General features: G+C 42.2%; 1 protein-coding gene across 4 annotated transcripts in view; it reads right to left on the bottom strand.

Moving 5' to 3' along the window:
* DSCAM (DS cell adhesion molecule) overlaps positions 1 to 19,974 on the bottom strand; it is a 726,986-nt gene that overhangs the window by 388,975 nt on the left and 318,037 nt on the right. For all 4 annotated transcript variants that reach the window (XM_073617225.1, XM_073617227.1, XM_073617226.1 and 1 more), the window contains exons 9-10: positions 15,512 to 15,790; positions 1,345 to 1,464 (exon numbers count right to left, since the gene is read on the bottom strand). In XM_073617225.1, coding sequence (XP_073473326.1) covers positions 1,345 to 1,464; positions 15,512 to 15,790 — 399 coding nt within the window. The remainder of the gene's footprint in view (positions 1 to 1,344; positions 1,465 to 15,511; positions 15,791 to 19,974) is intronic.

Below are 19,974 nucleotides of genomic sequence, written 5' to 3'. Positions count from 1 at the left end.
GCACTTGGCTTAAACAAGGGGCTACAATAATGTTTGGGCTGTCCCATTGGGGGGGGGGGGGTCTGTCTACGTGACCTAAACAATGGGTGGAGCTGTCCACAGAACTAAAACCATGATGGGGCTGTCCACATGACCTAAACGATGGGGGGGTGTCCACAGAACTAAGACCATGATAGGGCCGTTCAATTAACTTAAGCATAGGGTGGGGCTGTCCACAGGACTAAAACCATGGGGCTGTCCACGTGGCTAAAACAATAGAGGAGGATGTCCAGAGGGCTAAAACTATGATGGTACTGTCTACGTGACTTAAATAATAGGAGGGGGGGGCTGGGGGCTATCTACAGGACTGAAACCATGATGGGGCTGTTCATGTGACCTAAACAGTGGATGGGGTGGACAGTGTCCACCAGGCTAAAACTATGAAGGGGCTGTCCAAAGGACTAAAACATAGGGAGGGGCTATCCACAGGACTAAAACCATGAACCTGTCCACGTGGCCTAAACAATGGGTGAGGATGTCCAGGGGGCTAACACCATGATGGTAATGTCCACGTGACTTAAATAGTGGGGGGGGGCTGTCTACAGGACTAAAACCATGATGGGGTTGACAATGTGACTTAAACAATGAATGGGGCTGTACACAGGTATAAGACCATAATTGGGCTGTCCACATGACTTAAACAATTGGGGGGCTGTCTACAGGACTAAAACCATGATGGGATTGTCCATGTAAATTAAACAGTGAATGGGACTGTCTTTAGGTCTAAAACCATGATGCGGCTGTCCATGTGACCTAAACAGTGGATGGGGCTGTCCACAAGGCTAAAACTATGATCTGGCTGTCCACATGACATAAAAATAGGGTGGGGCTGTCCACAGGACTAAAACATAGAGAGGGGCTGTGGGTGAGGATGTCCGGAGGGCTAAAACCATGATGGTACTATCCACAGGATTAGGAAAATGGGTGAGAGTGCTCACAGGACTACAGTAGAACTGTCCAATGGACTAAACCCTAAAACCATGGGTGGGGCTGGCCACAGGAACAAAACAATGGGTGGGTCTGTTTTAACAGACTGTCTATGGGAATAAAATTATATGCAGGACCGCCCAGGATACATAAGTAAGGGGAGAAATGTGTTTAGGCGACAACAGAAACACTAAAGGGCAGAGGCAGAGCAACTGTTTATATCCAACGATGGATAGGGTGGCTACACTATACGCCAATTTCCCCATCCAGATTCAATGCATATTCCTCAGATTTCAGAATAGATGCAAGGTACTAGACCCCTGCTGGATTCAACCTTGTTCATGCTGGGAAAGACACAGGACAAGTTGAGGGTATTACCTTTTGAGTACTTCCACACAATGGTAGGTACAGGATATCCCTCTGCAGAGCAATTCAGTATCACAGCTTTTCGAAAAATGCCATCTTGGTCGGTGGGTTGCACCACAAATCGAGGAGGAACTGGAAGAAGATTGGATAATTAATTGATGAATATTTTATTAAACGTCCAATACTGTACTTTAATTTTTTTGGAAACAAATGAATTAGCTTTTTTTCTATCTATACTTATTTAATATAATACCAATAAACTCCGGTCCTTTGCAAAGTACATAGACTATTCACATCAGTCCCCGCCACTGAGGAGCTTATACTGCAATCTAAGGTCTCTAACAATGTCGTAATACAGACAGGAGCTTAGGAACAGGGGTTGAAGCAGTTTCATCTGCCACTGGGCTCCTGTTCTTATGGGGCAGAGGCCAGTTCCACCTCTTGCCCCAAGAGTACATCAGTGGAGCTTTGCATGCATTCCCTCAATACCAATAAATTCCGCAGTCCTTTACAAAGTACACAGACTATTCACACCAGTCCCCACCCCCGAGGAGCTTATAATGCAATCTAATGTCCCTAATAGTAATAATAATAATGTCCTTAATGTTCCTAATACATACATGCAGGAGCTTAGGAACAGGGTTTGAAGCAGTTGTATGTCTGTTTATGGGGTTCAGCACACCAATAGAGCTTAGCATGCATTTTCCCAAATAGAACAGAGTCAATCAAGCAAGTTACAAAATAGATGTAGGGTACAAAGCTGCCATCACATGACTATCACGTGATGTAACGCTATGTGACCATGTGCAGCTCTGTAGTGGAGAAAAAATTAAAAATAAAACACTCCACTAGCACACGCTGCAGAAATGTACGTTCAATTTCTGGGCAGGAAAGTGTGGTGGTGAATGAAATCATCACTATGTGCTAGGAATGTGGGAAAAAAACTGAAACACCTGGAATAAACCCATTTTAGAAAAAAGAGATAGCAGGTAGCATCACTAGTGGAAATCATTTGGAGGAGGGGGATTATGGTGTGGGGTTGTTTTTTAGGGGTTGGGCATGGCCCCCTAGTTCCAGTGAAGGGAACTCTTAAAGCGTCAGCATAACAAGACATTTTGGACAATTTCATGCTCCCAACTTTGTGGGAACAGTTTGGGGATGGCCCCTTCCTGTTCCAACATGACTGCACACCAGTACACAAAGCAAGGTCCATAAAGACATGGACGAGTGAGTTTGGGGTAGAGGAACTTAACTGGCCTGCACAGAGTCCTGACCTCAACCCGATAGAACACCTTTGGGATGAATTAAAGTGGAGACTGTGAGCCAGGCCTTCTCGTCCACATCAGTGCCTGACCTCACAAATGCGCTTCTGGAAGGATGCTCAAACATTCCCATAAACACACTCCTAAACCTTGTGGATAGCCTTCCCAGAAGAGTTGAAGCTGTTATAGCTGCAAAGATTGGGCCAACTTAATATTGAACCCTACAGACTAATGCCCCGTACACACGGTCGGACTTTGGACATTCCAACAACAAAATCCTAGGATTTTTTCCGACGGATGTTGGCTCAAACTTGTCTTGCATACACACGGTCACACAAAGTTGTCGGAAAATCTGATCATTCTGAACGCGGTGACGTAAAACACGTACGTCGGGACTATAAACGGGGCAGTGGCCAATAGCTTTCATCTCTTTATTTATTCTGAGCATGCGTGGCACTTTGTGCATTGGATTTGTGTACACACGATCAGAATTTCCAACAACGGATTTTGTTGTCGGAAAATTTTATATCCTGCTCTCAAACTTTGTGTGTCGGAAAAGCCAATGGAAAATGTGTGATGGAGCCCACACACGGTCGGAATTTCCGACAACAAGGTCCTATCACACATTTTCCGTCAGAAAATCCGACCGTGTGTACAGGGCATAAGACTGGGATGCCAATAAATTTCATGTGTGTGTAAAGGCAGGTGTCCCAATACTTTCGACAATAAAATGTATGATTATGCCCAGACGTACACAAGCCCTCCGCACACAGGGTTGACTATCTGCAGTGCTTTCCTCCCAACATTTTAGCGCACCTACACAGGTAGGTACAGCATCCTGCCCCATGTCGGACAGCCTGTCAAAGTCTATGGCAGGCTGTGCCTGGACAGGGTTGAATACTGTACCATCATTTAGGGCACTCTGCGTTCAGAGACAAAGACCAGGGTGTGCTAAAATGCCAGGAGGGACTCACTGCAGATAGACGGCCCAATGTCCAAGGGGCCTTAAAATGGAATTCCAGCTAAAAATAAAGCAAAAATGTAGGAATCAAGTAATGGTGGCTTCCAGCATTGGGTGCGTCTTCTTGACAGGTCCCCTTTAAAGGATTAGTTCACCTTTACCAAAAAACTTCCTATGCAGATAAGGGGCATCTGTACAGGAAAAAACAAACTGTGCAACTTTGAATAAAGTTAAATAATGCCCTTGCTATGGTTGTAGGCGATTTATGTATCTCCTGAAGCCTGACTGGTGTACTCTCTAGGGCGTAGCTAAGTAAGGCCTATACATTCGTACTCACCTCCACCATCACAGAAGGGAGCTTTTTCTCTGATTTAAACCCACTCACATGCTCATGCTCTCTCTCTCTCTCTCCCCCCGCATGCTGTAGATCTGAGCTCAGTGTTTGAGAGCTCACTCCTGTCATGGTGGAGGTGAGCAGTGATGACTAGGCCTCACTTAGCAACGTCCTAACAACGTCCTGGGAGTATTCTAGTCAGACTTCATACATTATGGAAATGGCCTACACCTGTAGAAGGGCATTATTCATCTTTAGTCAGAGCTGCACAGTTTGTTTTTATCTACAGACCCCCCCCCCCTTATCTGCATAGGCAGTGTTTTGGTAAAGATGAACTAACCCTTTAAAGCTATGTGCTAGCCATTTCTCAGGCATAGCTGGCATTTTTTTTCTATAAAAAAAAAAAATGTCAGCTAGACGTGAGGTGAATAATGTAGTTCCTCCATCTCCAGCCATCAGGGTGAGGCTGCTGCAGGAGAAACATGCCATGGAAGGTTGGTGGTTCCTAGGCAACCACTCTCATTTCCATCATGGCTTCCGTTCCTCTGGGCTTAGCAGTGACCTCCACATACCTTCAGGAAGAAAACCGAGTCAAGACATATTACCATATATAAAGCTTTCAGCAGCTTGGGAGACGGCGAAAAGAGAAATAATGGCTCCAGAAACAAGTCAATCTTTTTCTCTTTTGGATAATTTTATTATGAACAGACGTATACTGCAAAGGTTCTGCTACCATTCACACCTTGGGATTGGTTTATGAGACAGTGCTGCCACTATAAGCAACCAATCAGAGCACTGCATTGATTAGCTTAAAGCTGAACTCTGGCCACATATGAAACCTTTTCATCCCAACCTGCAAAAACTCATTTCAGGGAGGTGGTGCTCCGTACCCCCACCCCCGCGAAATGTGGGTGTGGCTTAAATTACACTACATATTGGGCGTGGCTTAAAGGGCTTAAAAGTCTGAGATGACTTACATACAGTTGTGCTCATAAGTTTACATGCCCTGGCAGAATTTATGATTTCTTGGCCATTTTTCAGTGAATACAGTATGAATGATAACACAAAAACTTTTCTTTCACTCATAGTTAGTGTTTGGCTGAAGCCATTTATTATCAATCAACTGTGTTTACTCTTTTTAAATCATAATGGCAATAGAAACTACCCAAATGACCCTGATCAAACGTTTACATACCCCAGTTCTTAATACCGTGTATTGCCCCCTTTAACATCAATGACAGCTTGAAGATATTTTGTGGTATTTGTGGATGAGGCTCTTTATCTTCTCAGATGATAAAGCTGCCCATTCCTCTTGGCAAAAAGCCTCCAGTTCCTGTAAATTCTTGGTCTGTCTTGCATGAACTGCACGTTTGAGATCTCCCCTGAGTGGCTCAATGATATTGAGGTCAGGAGACTGAGATGGCCACTCCAGAACCTTCACTTTATTCTGCTGTAGCCAATGACGGGTCAACTTGGCCTTGTGTTTTGGATCATTGTCATGTTGGAATGTCCAAGTACGTCCCATGCGCAGCTTCCTGGCTGATGAATGCAAATGTTCTTCCAGTATTTTTTGATAACATACTGCATTCATCTTGCCATCAGTTTTGACCAAATTTCCTGTGGCTTTGTAGCTTACACATCCCCAAAACATCAGTGATCCACCTCCATACCTTTCATAATGGGCCTTGTTAACTCCTCTCCAAATGTAGCATTTATGGCTGTGGCCAAAAAGCTAAATTTTGGTCTCACACCTAATTACCGGTACCTTGTACCAGAAGGTTTGAGGCTTGTCTCTGTGCTGTTTGGCTTATTGTAAGCGGGATACTTTGTGGCATTTGCGTAGTAATGGCTTTCTTCTGGTGACTCGACCATGCAGCCCATCTTTCTTCAAGTGCCTCCTTATTGTGCATCTTGAAACAGCCAGACCACATGTTTTCAGAGAGTCCTGTAATTCTCCTGAAATTATTTGTGGGTTTTTCTTTGCAACCCGAACACTTTTCCTGGCAATTGTGGCTGAAATTTTAGTTGGTCTACCTGACCGTGGTTTGGTTTCAACAGAACCCCTCATTTTCCACTTCTTGATTAGAGTTTGAACACTGCTGATTGGCATTCTCAATTCCTTGATTATCTTTTTATATCCCTTTCCTGTTTTATACAGTTAAACTACCATTTCCCGCAGATACTTTGACAATTCTTTTGCTTTCCCCATGACTTTGAATGCAGAAACGTCAGTGCAGCACTGAATGAAAGATGCAAGGGTCTGTCAGGAGTGCAGAAACTCATTGACCTTTTATACACACATACTAATTACAAGCAAACAGATCACAGGTGAGGATGATTACCTTTAATAGCCAGTCAAACCCCTTTGTGTCAACTTGTGTGCATGTTATCAGGCCAAAATCACCAGGGTATGTAAACTTTTGATCAGGGTCATTTGGGTAGTTTCTGTTGCCATTATGATTTAAAAAGAGTAAACACAGTTGATTGATAATAAATCGTTTCAGCCAAGCACTAACCATGAGTTAAAGAAATGTTTTGTGTTATTATTCATATTCTCTGAAAAGTGGCCAAGAAATCATAAATTCTGCCAGGTTATGTAAACTTATGAGCACAACTGTATGTGGCAGTGTACTGTGTCAGTAGTTTTTTATTTTTATGTATTGATTTTTTTGCAATTTAATTTGTTTTTAATTTTTTTACCCTGCTGCCCTGCAAATGCAAGCCCAGGGTGCGCACGTGTATGTAAATCACGGTTGCACTACAACTGTGACATAACACCGCAAGCGTCAGTACAAACCAAGATATGTGTGTGAGACTGAAATGAAGTGGAAATGAAGTCCTGTGCCCTCCGATGTGAGTGTTGACCGGGAAGGGAGCTTGTCTATGCTCCAGGCAATGGTAGAGATAATAGGTGTCCCGAGAGCCGCACATCAAGTCAAAGCCTGCTGTGTGATCGTGAATGGCAGTCTCAGCCTGGACCCCCACCAGGCCAAGCCCCCAACATGTTCCACTCTGCCCACCAGGGCTTACTCATGGAACGTACTCGCGAACGTCAGAGTGAGAGCAATAATTCTAGCAAAAGAGCTTCTATTTAAATCTAAACTGATAAGCTGTAAAAGCTTTTAAAGCGTCACCTATGGTGATTTTTGGACACCGTAGTTTAGGATGTTGGGTATCTATTTACTCAACGTTGTGGTAGTACCCCAACTTAGAGATGAGCCATACACTGTGTGCAGTAGTTAAATGTACAGAGTTCTTCTGTAAATCATACTGTCCCATGTTACTACACACCTTTCTCGTATGTTGCATTTAGAAGGGACATTGCTGAGCCCATGCCTTTTCCACCAGTCCAGTGTACCTCTGCCACCTCACTCCCACTGACAAAATGGGGTTCTACCGAGCACCTAGCGTGGACCTCATGGGGGCCCACTCCTTCTCTCCTGTGCCATGCGGCTAGGCACATGGGGTCTCCTTACTATGGGTTCGGTCCCGGTAACTTCAGGGGAACCTACCGCTAGGAAGGGAAGGATTTTTTTTTTATTTCTCTTATTTTCACCTGTGGTTCAGCTGTAAAGCAATCCTGTCACAAGAAAAATGTTGGGGCTGTCACTGCTAACAATGCTAGTTGCCTGGCTGTTATCCTAACCCTCTGGCTTCAGTGCTTTCTGAGCCAGTGAACCAGCATGCTGGGAGCACTTGCAATTGGAGCCTAAACTGGGCACTGGTGGGGCATTTATTTAGGAGTGCCAGGTTGAGATTTGGGGCACTATTGATGCCCGGGAGATCAATTATAATTCAAAAGATTTTAGCTCCCAAAAAGGATTATTTTTTTTGTTTATTTAATAAACAGGCTGTAAAAGAATAGATACAGTACCTACTGTATGTGAAAAAAAGGCACAAAGAGGACGCAACATTGTATTTATATCCTTTCTATTTACATGGCTTAAAAATGAAAAAAAGAAAAATGTTTTTAATTTTTTTTTTTTTTTTAGTCTAAAGTAAATGGCGTACAAAATCACCGAACATTTCCTTTCAGGCAGAGGGCACGAGAACGTAAATGAATACTATACAAAATCCAACCACTAGAGGGAGCTAGAGATTGGTGAAAAGAAAAAGCCTTCATGTGTCAAACTTTGGCCACCACCTGAAATGTTCTTCCAATGCATGGTGCTGATATAATTTGCAGTATCGCAGCTCCCCAACTGTCTCTTTCTTCATAGTAGACCCCTTTTTCCTTTACAAATACCCCTTTTTTATCTTTAGATTGTAAGCTCTCATGAACAGGGCTGTCTTCTAACCCTCTGGTTTTGAACTGTATTGTAGCATCTCCCTTGATTTTGTAAAGAGCTGTTGGTGCTAAAAAAAAATCCTGTATTATATTAATAATAATACAAATATATGAACTATTACTATTTATTTGCAGCAGTATATACCTATATAAGGCACATGTAAGGGTGTGTGTGTATGTACTGTATCGATAGATAGATAGATAGATAGATAGATAGATAGATAGATAGATAGATAGATAGATAGATAGATAGATAGATATAGATCTATCTATATATATATGTGTATATATATATATATATATATATATATATATATATATATATATATATATATATATATATACACACACACAGAGATCTCTCTCTCTCTCTCTCTCTCTCTCTCTCTCTCTCTCTCTATATATATATCTATATATAGATATATATATCTATATATATAGATAGATATAGATAGATATCTATATCTATCTATATCTATCTATATATATAGATATAGATAGATATCTATATCTGTCTAGAGAGAGAGATATTATAGATCTAGAGATATATATATATATATATATATATATATATATATATAGATACACACACACACACACACACTGTGTACTGTATATAGTGCCCTTATGTTTTGGAAATGTTATAGGTGAAAGGATTGCCTTAATTTTCAGGCATACGCTGTCCACAGACAGGCCAATTTTGGGAATATTTGAAGAACACCCTTTAATGTATTTTGGAGGGATATGCAATGTAAAAAAAACAACGTCGCAGCAGTCTAGGTATAAAAGCAATCACTGACAACAGATAAAAAGAGAAAACTGTCAAAATGAATCTCCAAATTGCTGGAAGATCATTCTCTGCAGCAACTGTCACATTTTATCAGTAGGAATGAAATTCTAAAAGAGATCTGCTGCTGCAAAGCACACACGACCAGAAAAAATAACCGACTAACCTAAAAACTGAGCCTCATAAAAAAGAAAGCTTGTTCATCTCCTATCATTTTAACAAATGATTTTTTATAAATCCTAATGAAAAAAATGTCCTGTCGTAGGTCTGCCTCACTGCAGAAATGCAATGGGGCGTATTTACTAAAGGTGGCAGGTCACCCAGTAAAGCAAATTGCTCACCTTGCAAACTGTATGTCAATTTGCAAATGAAATATTGGTAAATAAAGCTCTGTTTACTTTGTATACCTAACTATGTGCAAAGGAAATAAAAAATAAAAAACAATGGATTTTTGATAGCGCATAATTTAAAGAAAACACAACTTCATTTACTAATGCCGCGTACACACGGTCGGACTTTTCGTCTACAAAAGTCCAACGGACGCCGACGGACTAAAGCTGGCTGGTAATCCGATCGTGTGTGGGCTTCTCCGGACTTTCAGCAGACTTTTTCAGCCTCAAATCCGACGGACTTTAGATTTGAAACATGCTTCAAATCTTTACGTCGTAACTACGACGGACCCCGAAATCCGCTCGTCTGTGTGCTAGTCCGACGGACAAAAACCCATGCTAGGGCAGCTATTGGCTACTGGCTATGAACTTCCTTATTTTAGTCCGGTGTACGTCATCACGTACGAATCCGTCGGACTTTTGTGTGGTCGTGTGTAGGCAAGTCCGTTCGTTAGAAAGTCTGCTGCAAGTCCGCCGAAAGTCCGCAGGAAGTCTGTCGGACAGGCTGTCGGACTTTTGTAGACGAAAAGTCCGACCGTGTGTACGCGGCATTACAGTCACAAGCAAAGTGACCATACAAACCTTATCACCCTTCCCTTTTCTTCTTCTCTAGCACTGCATAGCGGTCACTGAGAGTCTGGACAGCTGGCAAATACTAAAGAAGAGTTTTAGGCTGGGTTGACACGTATGCAATGCCAGATACCGCAAGTGATTTGCACCGCATTGATGTGCACATCACATTCAATGTCTGTGCGATGCAAATTCAGCCATACAGTTTACATGGCTGAATTTGCATCACATTCGCACCAGCATGGTGCAGGACCCTTTTTTTTAATCCGCACTGGAATCGGACCGCATGGGTGTTCAGATCCATGAGATTCCACAGTTTCTCACTGTGTTCTGGGAACCGATTTGGTGGTGTCACGTGAACTGCCTGCAATTCAGAGGCGTTGTGGGAACCTGCAGAGGAATCGCGGTGGTTCCCGCATTGCACCAGTATGAACCCGAGTCTTAAGGGAGACCTATAATCACAGATTTATCAGCTGGTCCGGCTTCTGTGTTTACAAGTGACAGCTTGCCTCCCAGCGGCTCCCAAAGATCTGATTCGATTAGTGGCTCCCACTGAGCACAGGACGGGGAGAAGGGAAATGCATGTACACGGGGTGCAGGGCGTGGCATGATTGAATTCCTGCACCTATTCTCCAAGCCTTGGATGTATGTATTCCACCATTGCTGACCTGGTAGCTGTTCTGAAAGCTGAAGTTCAATCCGCTTATGTGTTTGCCTGCTCTGGATCCTTTTCCCCATCTCCAACATGTTTAAATAAAACCTTTCTGTTTTAATTTCATACCTAATTTTAGACCCAATGACATCATCACTGGGTCTCCGTGCTTCTCTATGTAATGCATGGCTGGTGGGAGGGGCTGGCAGGGTACTGTACATAGCTTCTGGAAAACATCACAGCACCCTGCCATCAGTACTCCTCTCAAGAGCCCTCAGTCCTGATACAAGCAGTGGGCTGGCTCTTCGGAGGAACTGAGAGTTGAGATTTAAATCTCAAAAAGCCTTGATGATGGGTGGATGTCAGCTTGGGAGGGGTGGGCATTCCTAGGTAGGCTGTATTACAATACAGACTGCCCTAGGTAAGGTCCACATGCATACCTCACAACTTTTTGAGATGGGAATGAGGGACACCCATCAGCAAAAGTAGGCAGGCATAGGACACACCCCTTGCCACGCCCCCTTAAAGGAGAATTGTACAAAAAAACAAGATTGGTTTTTACCACTACTATTCCTTTATATTGGCTTTTGGACTTTACAAATACAGCAATTTAGAAATCAGATGAAAGGTTTAGAGCTGGAAAACACTTTTTGATAGATAAAAGTACATTTTATATACATCTATATAGATCAGACCAAAATGAGGGACAAATGAGGAGGAATGAGGGACAGAGGGACATTGTTCCAAATCAGGGACAGTCCCTCAAAATCAGGGACAGTCCCTCGAAATCAGGGATAGTTGGGAGCCACTTCCACATGTGATGTGGAGCCCAGTGTGATGTTGTGTCCAGTATGGAAATTCCAACACTCAACATGTCTACATATGTTTGAAACCCCTCTGAGCGTGCAGAGATGTGCCGCAGGACTCAGACGGGACCTGAAGGCCAGGCAGAGCCCTTCGGCACGTGCCAGACTAAAAATGATAGCAGCACGGGAAGGAGGCCTTAACAGCATGGCCAAAACTCAAGGGAACTAACGTTCCTCTTCATATCTCATAGACTACCAAATAAAACAAAAAAAAAAAAAACGGTAGTGCAAAAATCATTCTTTAGTGCAGGAGACTGTTGGGCGATCATCAACAGGCGGGGATTCATTGTACTGCCCACTTGCCACCCAGATTCTCACAATTAATGCCTTTTTGAGTTGCTGTGCATGTGCAGTGCCTCAGATAAGGTTGATGCTGTGATCTCCGGACATGGCCCAGGGCGCAGCATTAGAGGGATAGAGGGTTAGGTTTCCGGGACAGTACCCACAAATCCCGGACAGTTGGCATCCATGGAATGGGAATTATCAGTCAACATCCGATCTCTTAATTAAGCACTTTTCTCTGTTCTTATTCAAGTCTAATGGAGGTGACGAATAGTTACCTAATAGTTTCTGCTACAGTATATGATTTAATTGTGTCATTGTGCGAATGTGGGTGACTAATCACACAAAACTCGCTTTTTTCGGCAGCTCACATTGAATTCAATGAGATAGAAACAAAGAGATCAATTTTAGAAATGTTAGTTGTGTGACAACAAATCTTGCATGTAGCACAAGTCTTACTGTTGTCACCGAGAAAAAGCAAGTTCGTCATGTACTGCTAATGAAAATCCACTAGAGGGCGCCTCCATCCTGGACAATTATGCATTGTCGAATTATACATCACCTCAAGCAACATTGTCAATAGAATATTACAAATGCTTAGGGTGGTGACAGAAGTAGTTTGGATGAAACCCCATAGCTCCCAACTGTCCCCGATTTTGAGGGACTGTCCCTGATTTGGAGCAATGTCCCTCTGTCCCTCTTTCCTCCTCAATTGTCTGATCTATATAGTTGTATATAAAATGCACTTATCTTTCAAAAAGTTTTTCCCAGTGCTAAACCTTTCATCCAAATTCTAAGTTGCTGCATTTGTAAATTTTAAAGCCAATATAAAGGAATAGTAGTGGTAAAAAAAAGCCCTTGTGGATTTAATTAACCTTTTTTTTTTGGTTAATTCTCCTTTAAGGGGGTGTGGGAGGGGGTGTGACCCATACCTACATACATTTCCTAGTAGGTGTCCCTCATTCCCATCTCTAAATGTTGGGAGGTATGGAAACCCCAATGCTTGGCCTGTTACGACCATGCCAAGGATGGAGAGATCCCCTTACTAACAGCCTAGTAAGCCAAGTTTAGATGTAGATAGTCCCTGTGATGATTTCACCAGACAGGAAATTAAGGAAAATCTGAAAGGACACAGTGATGAAAAAAAAAACTTCACATGTACGAAGTCCAAATAGAGTGTCAAATGAACAGTCTGAGAGTCCGCAAACATTTAATATTAATATTAGTTCACAAAGGACAATATAGATTATATACAATGCTTATCGGGGGCTTAAAGTCCCCCCCCCCCCCCCCTTTTTAGGGCTTTAAAATATAATGGATAATTAAGAGGATTCAAGGATAAAACCAATACCCAGAAGCTAACTATTTGCTGTATGGAGATCATAGGGCAGTGATGGCGAACCTTGGCACCCCAGATGTTTTGGAACTACATTTCCCATGATGCTCAACTACACTGCAGAGCGCATGAACATCATGCAAACTATAGTTCCAAAACATCTGGGGTGCCAAGGTTCGACATCACTGTCATAGGGTGAAGCCAGAATCAGTGGATCAGCAAAAGTCTGGCTATACAGTATCTCTACACAGCAAATAACTAATTCCTGGTGATGTGCACCAGTCTTGAGTCCTCATAATCACACATTACGATTTAAGCCCTGGAAAAGGTAGAGGTCTTTGAGCCTCCAAAATCAACTAGATGATCTGCATTTAGGTTTGTGTACTAATGTTGAAAGTTTTTGGACTTTCAGACTGTTCATTTGGCTTTATACCTGTAAATCCCCAAATCTGGGCCCCCTGTTTGAGCCTCAATAGAGCCGTTGCGCCTTGTCACAATCTGACTGACCTACTGATCATTTGAATTCAGCACTTAATTTCTACTGGTTCAAGTGACAGGGACTCTAGCCTTCCCCCTACTAGGGTCATTGGTCTGAATTCCAACCACGGCAATACCTGCACAGAGTTTGCATGTTCTCCCTGTGCCTGTGTGGGTTTCCTCCGGGTATTCTGGTTTTCCTCCCACACTCCAAAGACATGCTGGTGGGTAATTGGCTCCTGTCTAAATTGGCCCTAGTGTGTGAAATAGGGACCTTAGATTGTTAGCTCCTTGAAGGCAGGGACTGGTGTGAATTTACAATATATACTGTATGTGTAAAGCACTGCATAAATTGATGGCGCTATATAACTACTTGTAATAAATAATAATAAAAAAATATATTCTATTGAAAAAAATATATTTATTAAAAAAAAAGTCAATGTTGGAGATGTACACTCACTTCCTGCTCTGTGAAACCACTGTCACCAGAGGGCTTAACTTTTTGAATTCAAAAGTAAAAAAAGACGTTTTGGTTGGACATACACTTTAAGGCAGACCTTGAACTCAAAGCAAGGCCTGTTTATTTAGTTTGGCCCCTCCCCATGCTAAAAAGCTACATTAACTTGGCGTCTACCCCAATATTAGAGGATTAGAAGAGAACTTGAGCCTGGAATTCACTCCCTCTCAAATCCAGATAATACTTCAATTGACACATGTAGCCTCCATTAGCACTCGTACTCAAGAGTCTTCCTCCCTAGATAGTATAAAACCAACCCCCTTTTGGTATAGATAGCTGCTGATTCTAGTTGTTGGCAGGGCTGTAATCAGAGGGGCACGTTCCTACATCTTTGGTGTTACTACTCTAAGATTAAGGCCTTTTGGGAGGAAGATACCCTGTGGATTAAAAAAACTATCCTTGGACCAATTGCCAGCACCCCCTTACAATTCCTCTTTAGCAAAATCTCTCATTCCACTCTTTTGGAAACAGGCTGTTTGTCCTTCATTACTTGATTGGAAACGAGAGGTAGATAATGGAAGTGGAACGATGGGTGCACGTGGTTAAAAATTAGGACAAGTTTAGGAATATATGGGCGGGCTGGATGTATTATTCCACTCAGATATCTGATGCCTAATATGCCATCGTGCAACCCTTTGTATAGTAGTCCAGAGGACCAGTATTGAAGACCATTTGAGGAGCCCACTTACCCGGCTTGACTTTTAGTTTAAGATTTAGTCTTTAGGATCAGTTTGTTCTGCTACTTTACCTCTCTTAACAGAGTCGCATTGCATTTGACGAGTTTTGAAATTATTATTGCACTGGTTGTCAATGTTTGTTATAATAGTCCTTACCTTTCTCATGTTCTAATGTCACTGAACATTCTTATCTGTAAGTTGAATGCTTAGACAGCCTGCGTGCTGTTTATATGCATGGAAAGTGTATTTTGATGATCTCTCACTTGCAGAAGTGCATAACATACCTCACATCTCACATGCAATATTACAATAATTTGCGTTTCTCTACTTTTTTTCTCTCTATGTATTGCAAACATTTAATAAAAAAACTGATTATACAAAAAAAAAACACCTGTAGGGGGAACAAGTTAGATGATATATGTACCTTTTCCCTGGCTTCCATAATGCAGGGGGTGATGCCACCATCTTTTCCAATGAGATCCTGACGATTGTAGAGTACTCCAAATCTCACAATAAGATGCTGCAAGCACAATGCAGATTCGTCTTCTTGTGGGATTTGTGCCATTCTACATTCCCCAGATCTCACCAGAAGGAGGATGACATCACTGTCACCTGGGCAGATGCCGGGGGAAAGGTAATTATCTAACTTATTATCAACAGTTTGTTCTGAAGTTTAATGCGTCATTTTAGCAAGGGGGAGGGAGCAGCACTAAAATAGGTAGACCTTGCTAAGTAGGTGTAAGTTCCACTTTTGTTACAGATGTTTTGTGCCTGTACTTACCTCTAACAATTAACTGACTTTGGTGTTCTACAGCTGCAGCATCGTTCCGAGCGATGCAGGTATAATTTCCATTGTGCATCAGAGACAGATTGGAGATCCGCAGAGAGCTGGTGAAATCAATGTTGTCGATGGTCACCCCGAGATTGGCCGGAATCGGCCTGCCGTCCTTTTGCCAGGTGATTGTGATGGGAAGATCTCCAGAGACCACAACACACGGGATGAACACTCTCTGTCCAATGGAAAATCTTTGGGACTCGAATGGCTGAATGAATGGCGGAACTGCAACAAAAAAAAAAGAAAGATCAGTTCAACAGATCCACCATAAAGAAAATTGCTAAGCATTTCCTGTTGGATCCAAAGACCACATAATAGAAAAATAAAGATGGCTGTTGTGGTTTCTGTTGAGAGCAAGACTCTCTCTACCAGGCTCTCTCTACCAGGGTGATTGAAATCCCAATATAAGCACAGAAAAAATTGTGCACTTTTGTTTCATCTGGTGCAATGGATGTCTGAAGACCCTCCCCTGAAGGTGTCCGTTGCATCAGACGAAAATCGCATAGGGTGAAACCAGTGGCATAGGATGTTGTACACCCGCTGTTGATCCCTGGTGTGGTGCATTTTGCCAGTGTTACTCTGTAACCTTTGTGAGTATATCTGCTTTTAATAAATAATGTGGCATTAGCATACTACTCTATGGTCCTTTGTCCTTTCTTCTACCCATTATTTCTCTGAAGTGCTGCCTTTGGATAACCAGTGAAGGACCGAGGAGGCGGTGGAGTCAGTGGTACCCTGAGTGGTGGCCCCCCATTTGGATGATTTCTGCGCTGTTATTCTCTTACCATGTGGACAGAATTACCATTTGATACAGGAACTGGCACATTTGTCTATGAGGTGGTTTGGGATTCGTACACATGGATTCTCATCATTTTCAAGATTTTACATTTGTACTTTACCCATTTTTTTATGCACAAATCTATCATGTGATTGTTATTTCACCATTTATGTGATGCACATTGTTTACTAAAGTTTATTATGCAGGGGGTGATGCCACCATCTTTTCCAATGAGATCCTGACAATTGTAGAGTACTCCAAATCTCACAATAAGACCCTCAAGTTGTAAAGCACTACGTAAACTGTTGGCGCTATATAAATCCTGTATAATAATAATAATAATTATGATTGAAATCATGCCTTACTACTTTATAGTGGGTTTAAAATGTATTTAAAACTATAAAATTTGGCAGTCATAAAGCTTTATATTTTTGGTTGTTGTTTTTGGCAAGGCCATTGGGGCGCAGGTAGTTTTTGGTGCAGGCCCAAGAGTTCTAAGCACCAGTCTTGCAACTGGATGGTTTTCAACCTATAGTCTAGAGGGGATAATTTTGTTTTTGGGGCTTAGGTTCAGGGTTAGGGATAGTGTTGTAATTTAACTGTTTAGGTGTATGTAGAAGTAGAGTAGATGTAGAGTAAAAGTGTATGTAGATGTAGAGTAAAAAAAGGAGGTGTTACTGGTCAATCTTAAAAATTGGGTTCATAATTAGTCCAAAAAAAAAAAAATAAAATAAAAAAGGGAGATCCTGGAGTTATAACCAAATTCTGGGCCTTTCTAGTAGGTAAAACTCTGTCCTGTCCCCCTGTCCCCCTGCCTCCACACATTCCTATTGGCCCAGGAATCTTATTTTTTTTTTGTGCATTTTTAAGAGGTAAGTGCTGTGCAGAAACTTCTTTGGGTCAGGATTGTGCAGTTATTGCTCCATAGATTTTTTTTTTTGCATGTTTGTGTGTTGAAGTCAATGGGGCCAGAAATGTCCCATTCTACTTCAAACGTAGTTCATGTATCTTTTTCGGCTTCAGGCGTTGAGCTACAGGCATCTGAATGCTCAAATGTGAACAGGGACAATTTAAAAGCATGGGATTTGGCTTGTTGAGTGTTTTGAAAGTTTGAGCTATGAAGCGCTCAGGTGTGAATAGGGACATAGAGGCGTTTAATGCTACCATAAAGGGCTGGAAATTTGCTCATCAGTACGACCTTGTATTTAGCCTTAGTGGAAGGGTATTAGATGCTGCTGCCTCCCCTGGAAGTCTCCCACATTTTTTACATTCTGGTCAGCAAAAACTAGTGTAGCGCTGCCCACGCCTTTGCAGCAATGCCCTATATACTGGAATAAGACATTGCTTCAAAAGTAGGGTACATGCCATCGGGTCTATGGGTTACTACGCAGACACTGACAGCATAACAATAGATTTTGCCCGATCGTATGTAAACAACGTGGAAAGATGCCGGCAGTAGAAGAAATAAGTAGGAAGCTGGCTGGGGGTTCAGCTCAGAATAGTTTAAGAGACCATAGAGGTGGGCTTTTTACTTAAAGATGAAATTGTCCTTTAAGCACATCTTGTATTTTATGTTTCTGAACAGTCCAGACTTGTAGCATGCTGGGTTAGGAGTTTAAGTTAAAGAGTCAAAGACCAGTGGTGCTATTTACGTGTTATGGCAAAGGAGGAAAATAGTAAGCACTTGGGTGGGGGTTCTGCTAAGGATAGTTTAAGGGGCCATAGAGGTGGGCTTTTTACTTACTTGACGACCGATATACGGCAGCAAAGTGGCATGGCTGCACTTCCGTGTCTGGGGCGTGCACACGCACTTCCGGCAGCCTGCTCCCACTGTGATTATACACAGTGGGAGCTGATCGGCGGCTACGACAGACTCAATGTCTGCCGGCACCTGCCGATCCTTCGGTACAGAGGGAGAACGGTAAACAAGGCAGATTGCCATTCTGACAGTAAAGAAGGCGTGGATTTTGTGTTCCAGCAAAGCAGGGGCACTGATCCATGCCTTCCCCTAGTACAAGCACCCCCCCACAGTAAGAAAACACCAGATGGGCACATAGTTAACCCTTTGATCGACCAACCAGTGTCATTAGAACAGTGACAGTGCATATTTTTTTTAGCACTAATCACTGTATTAGTGTCACTGGTCCCCAAAAAAGTGTCAGAAGTATCAGTTAGTGTCTAATTTGTCTGCTGCAATATCGCAGTCCCGCTATAAGTCGCTGATCACCGCCATTACTAGTAAATAAAAAAAATAAATAAAAGTATCCCATAGTTTGTAGAAGCTATAACTTTTGCGCAAACCAATCATATATACTTATTGGGATTTTTTTTTTTTTACCAAACACATGTAGCAGAATACATAGTGGGCTAAATGGACAAAGAAATTAGATTTTTTTTCAATTCTTTTATTTGATGTGTTTTATAGCAGAAGGTAAAAAAAATCTTGTTTTTTTTCAAAATTGTCGGTCTTTTTTTGTTTATAGCGCAGAAAATAAAAAACGCAGGAGGTTATCAAATACCACCAAAAGAAAGCTCTATTTGTGGGGAAAAGGAGGGAGGACATACATTGTATTTGGGTACAGTCACACATCCGTACAATTGTCGGTTAAAGTAACACAGTGCCGTATTGCAAAAAATGGTCTGGTCATGAAGGGGGGTAAATATTCTGGAGGTCAAGTGCTTAAAAGGTGAACTTGCCCTTTAAGCATGTCTTGTCTTTAGACTTATAAAGTGCTGGGTTAGGTCTGCAGTTCAAGAGTCAGAGACCAGTGACGCCCTTAACGTTCTGTGGCAATGGAAGAAATAAGTAAGCACCTGGTTCAGCTAAGGATAGTTTATGGGGCCATGGAGGTGGGCTTTTTATTTAGAGGTGAACTTGTCTATTAATCACGTTCTGCCTTTTATGTTTCTGAACAGTCCAGACATGTAGCGTGCTGGGATATGTCTCCAGTTCGAGATCAGTGACGCCATGTACGTGCTGTGGCTGCCTGAATCTGCCCAACTGGTTATCACCCTTTTAAAAATAGATAGCAGTACATTAACCAGAGGTCCCTGAAGAAATATGTTTATGATTGCATCTCTCAGAGCAAATCTTTTAATTAAGCATCTGCAATCAGTTTCTGCTCTGACCAGGAGTAATTGCTTGCCGAATCTCCTATAACAAAAACATTTCTTATCACAAATGTTCAGCATTGGCTTCTTAAAACAGAAGGTAATTACATATCCTCAATCTATCACAGAGCTGAAAAACAAGGGATTTATTCCTCATGTAGGACGTAGCATGGAACTATGTAAATCAGTTCTTTATGCCCCGGTGACTCAATGTGCCTCCAGCACTGTGGTTTTATAGCATGGATACAGGCCCACACTTCATATGGGTGTATGAGTTATGTTTGTTGTCAGTGCAAGGGAGGAGAAATATGGATTCTATGGAGAACTGTTTAGGGCAGTGGTCTCAAAATTGAGGCCCAGGGGCCAGATGCTTGCCTTTATCCGGCCCTTGGGGCAGTGTTCCTCTCACTAATACAAGACACTATTCCAACCACTAGCACCAACGATGGGGCATAGTTTCTCCCACTGATACTAATGATGGAGCTTTATTATTCCTACTGACACCAACAATAGGGTACTA

This window comes from Aquarana catesbeiana, linkage group LG02 (genome assembly GCF_042186555.1).
Source record: "Aquarana catesbeiana isolate 2022-GZ linkage group LG02, ASM4218655v1, whole genome shotgun sequence".
Taxonomy (NCBI): domain Eukaryota; kingdom Metazoa; phylum Chordata; class Amphibia; order Anura; family Ranidae; genus Aquarana; species Aquarana catesbeiana.
The sequence above is the reverse complement of the archived record's forward strand: the minus strand, read 5'-3'. Positions and strand labels throughout refer to the sequence as shown.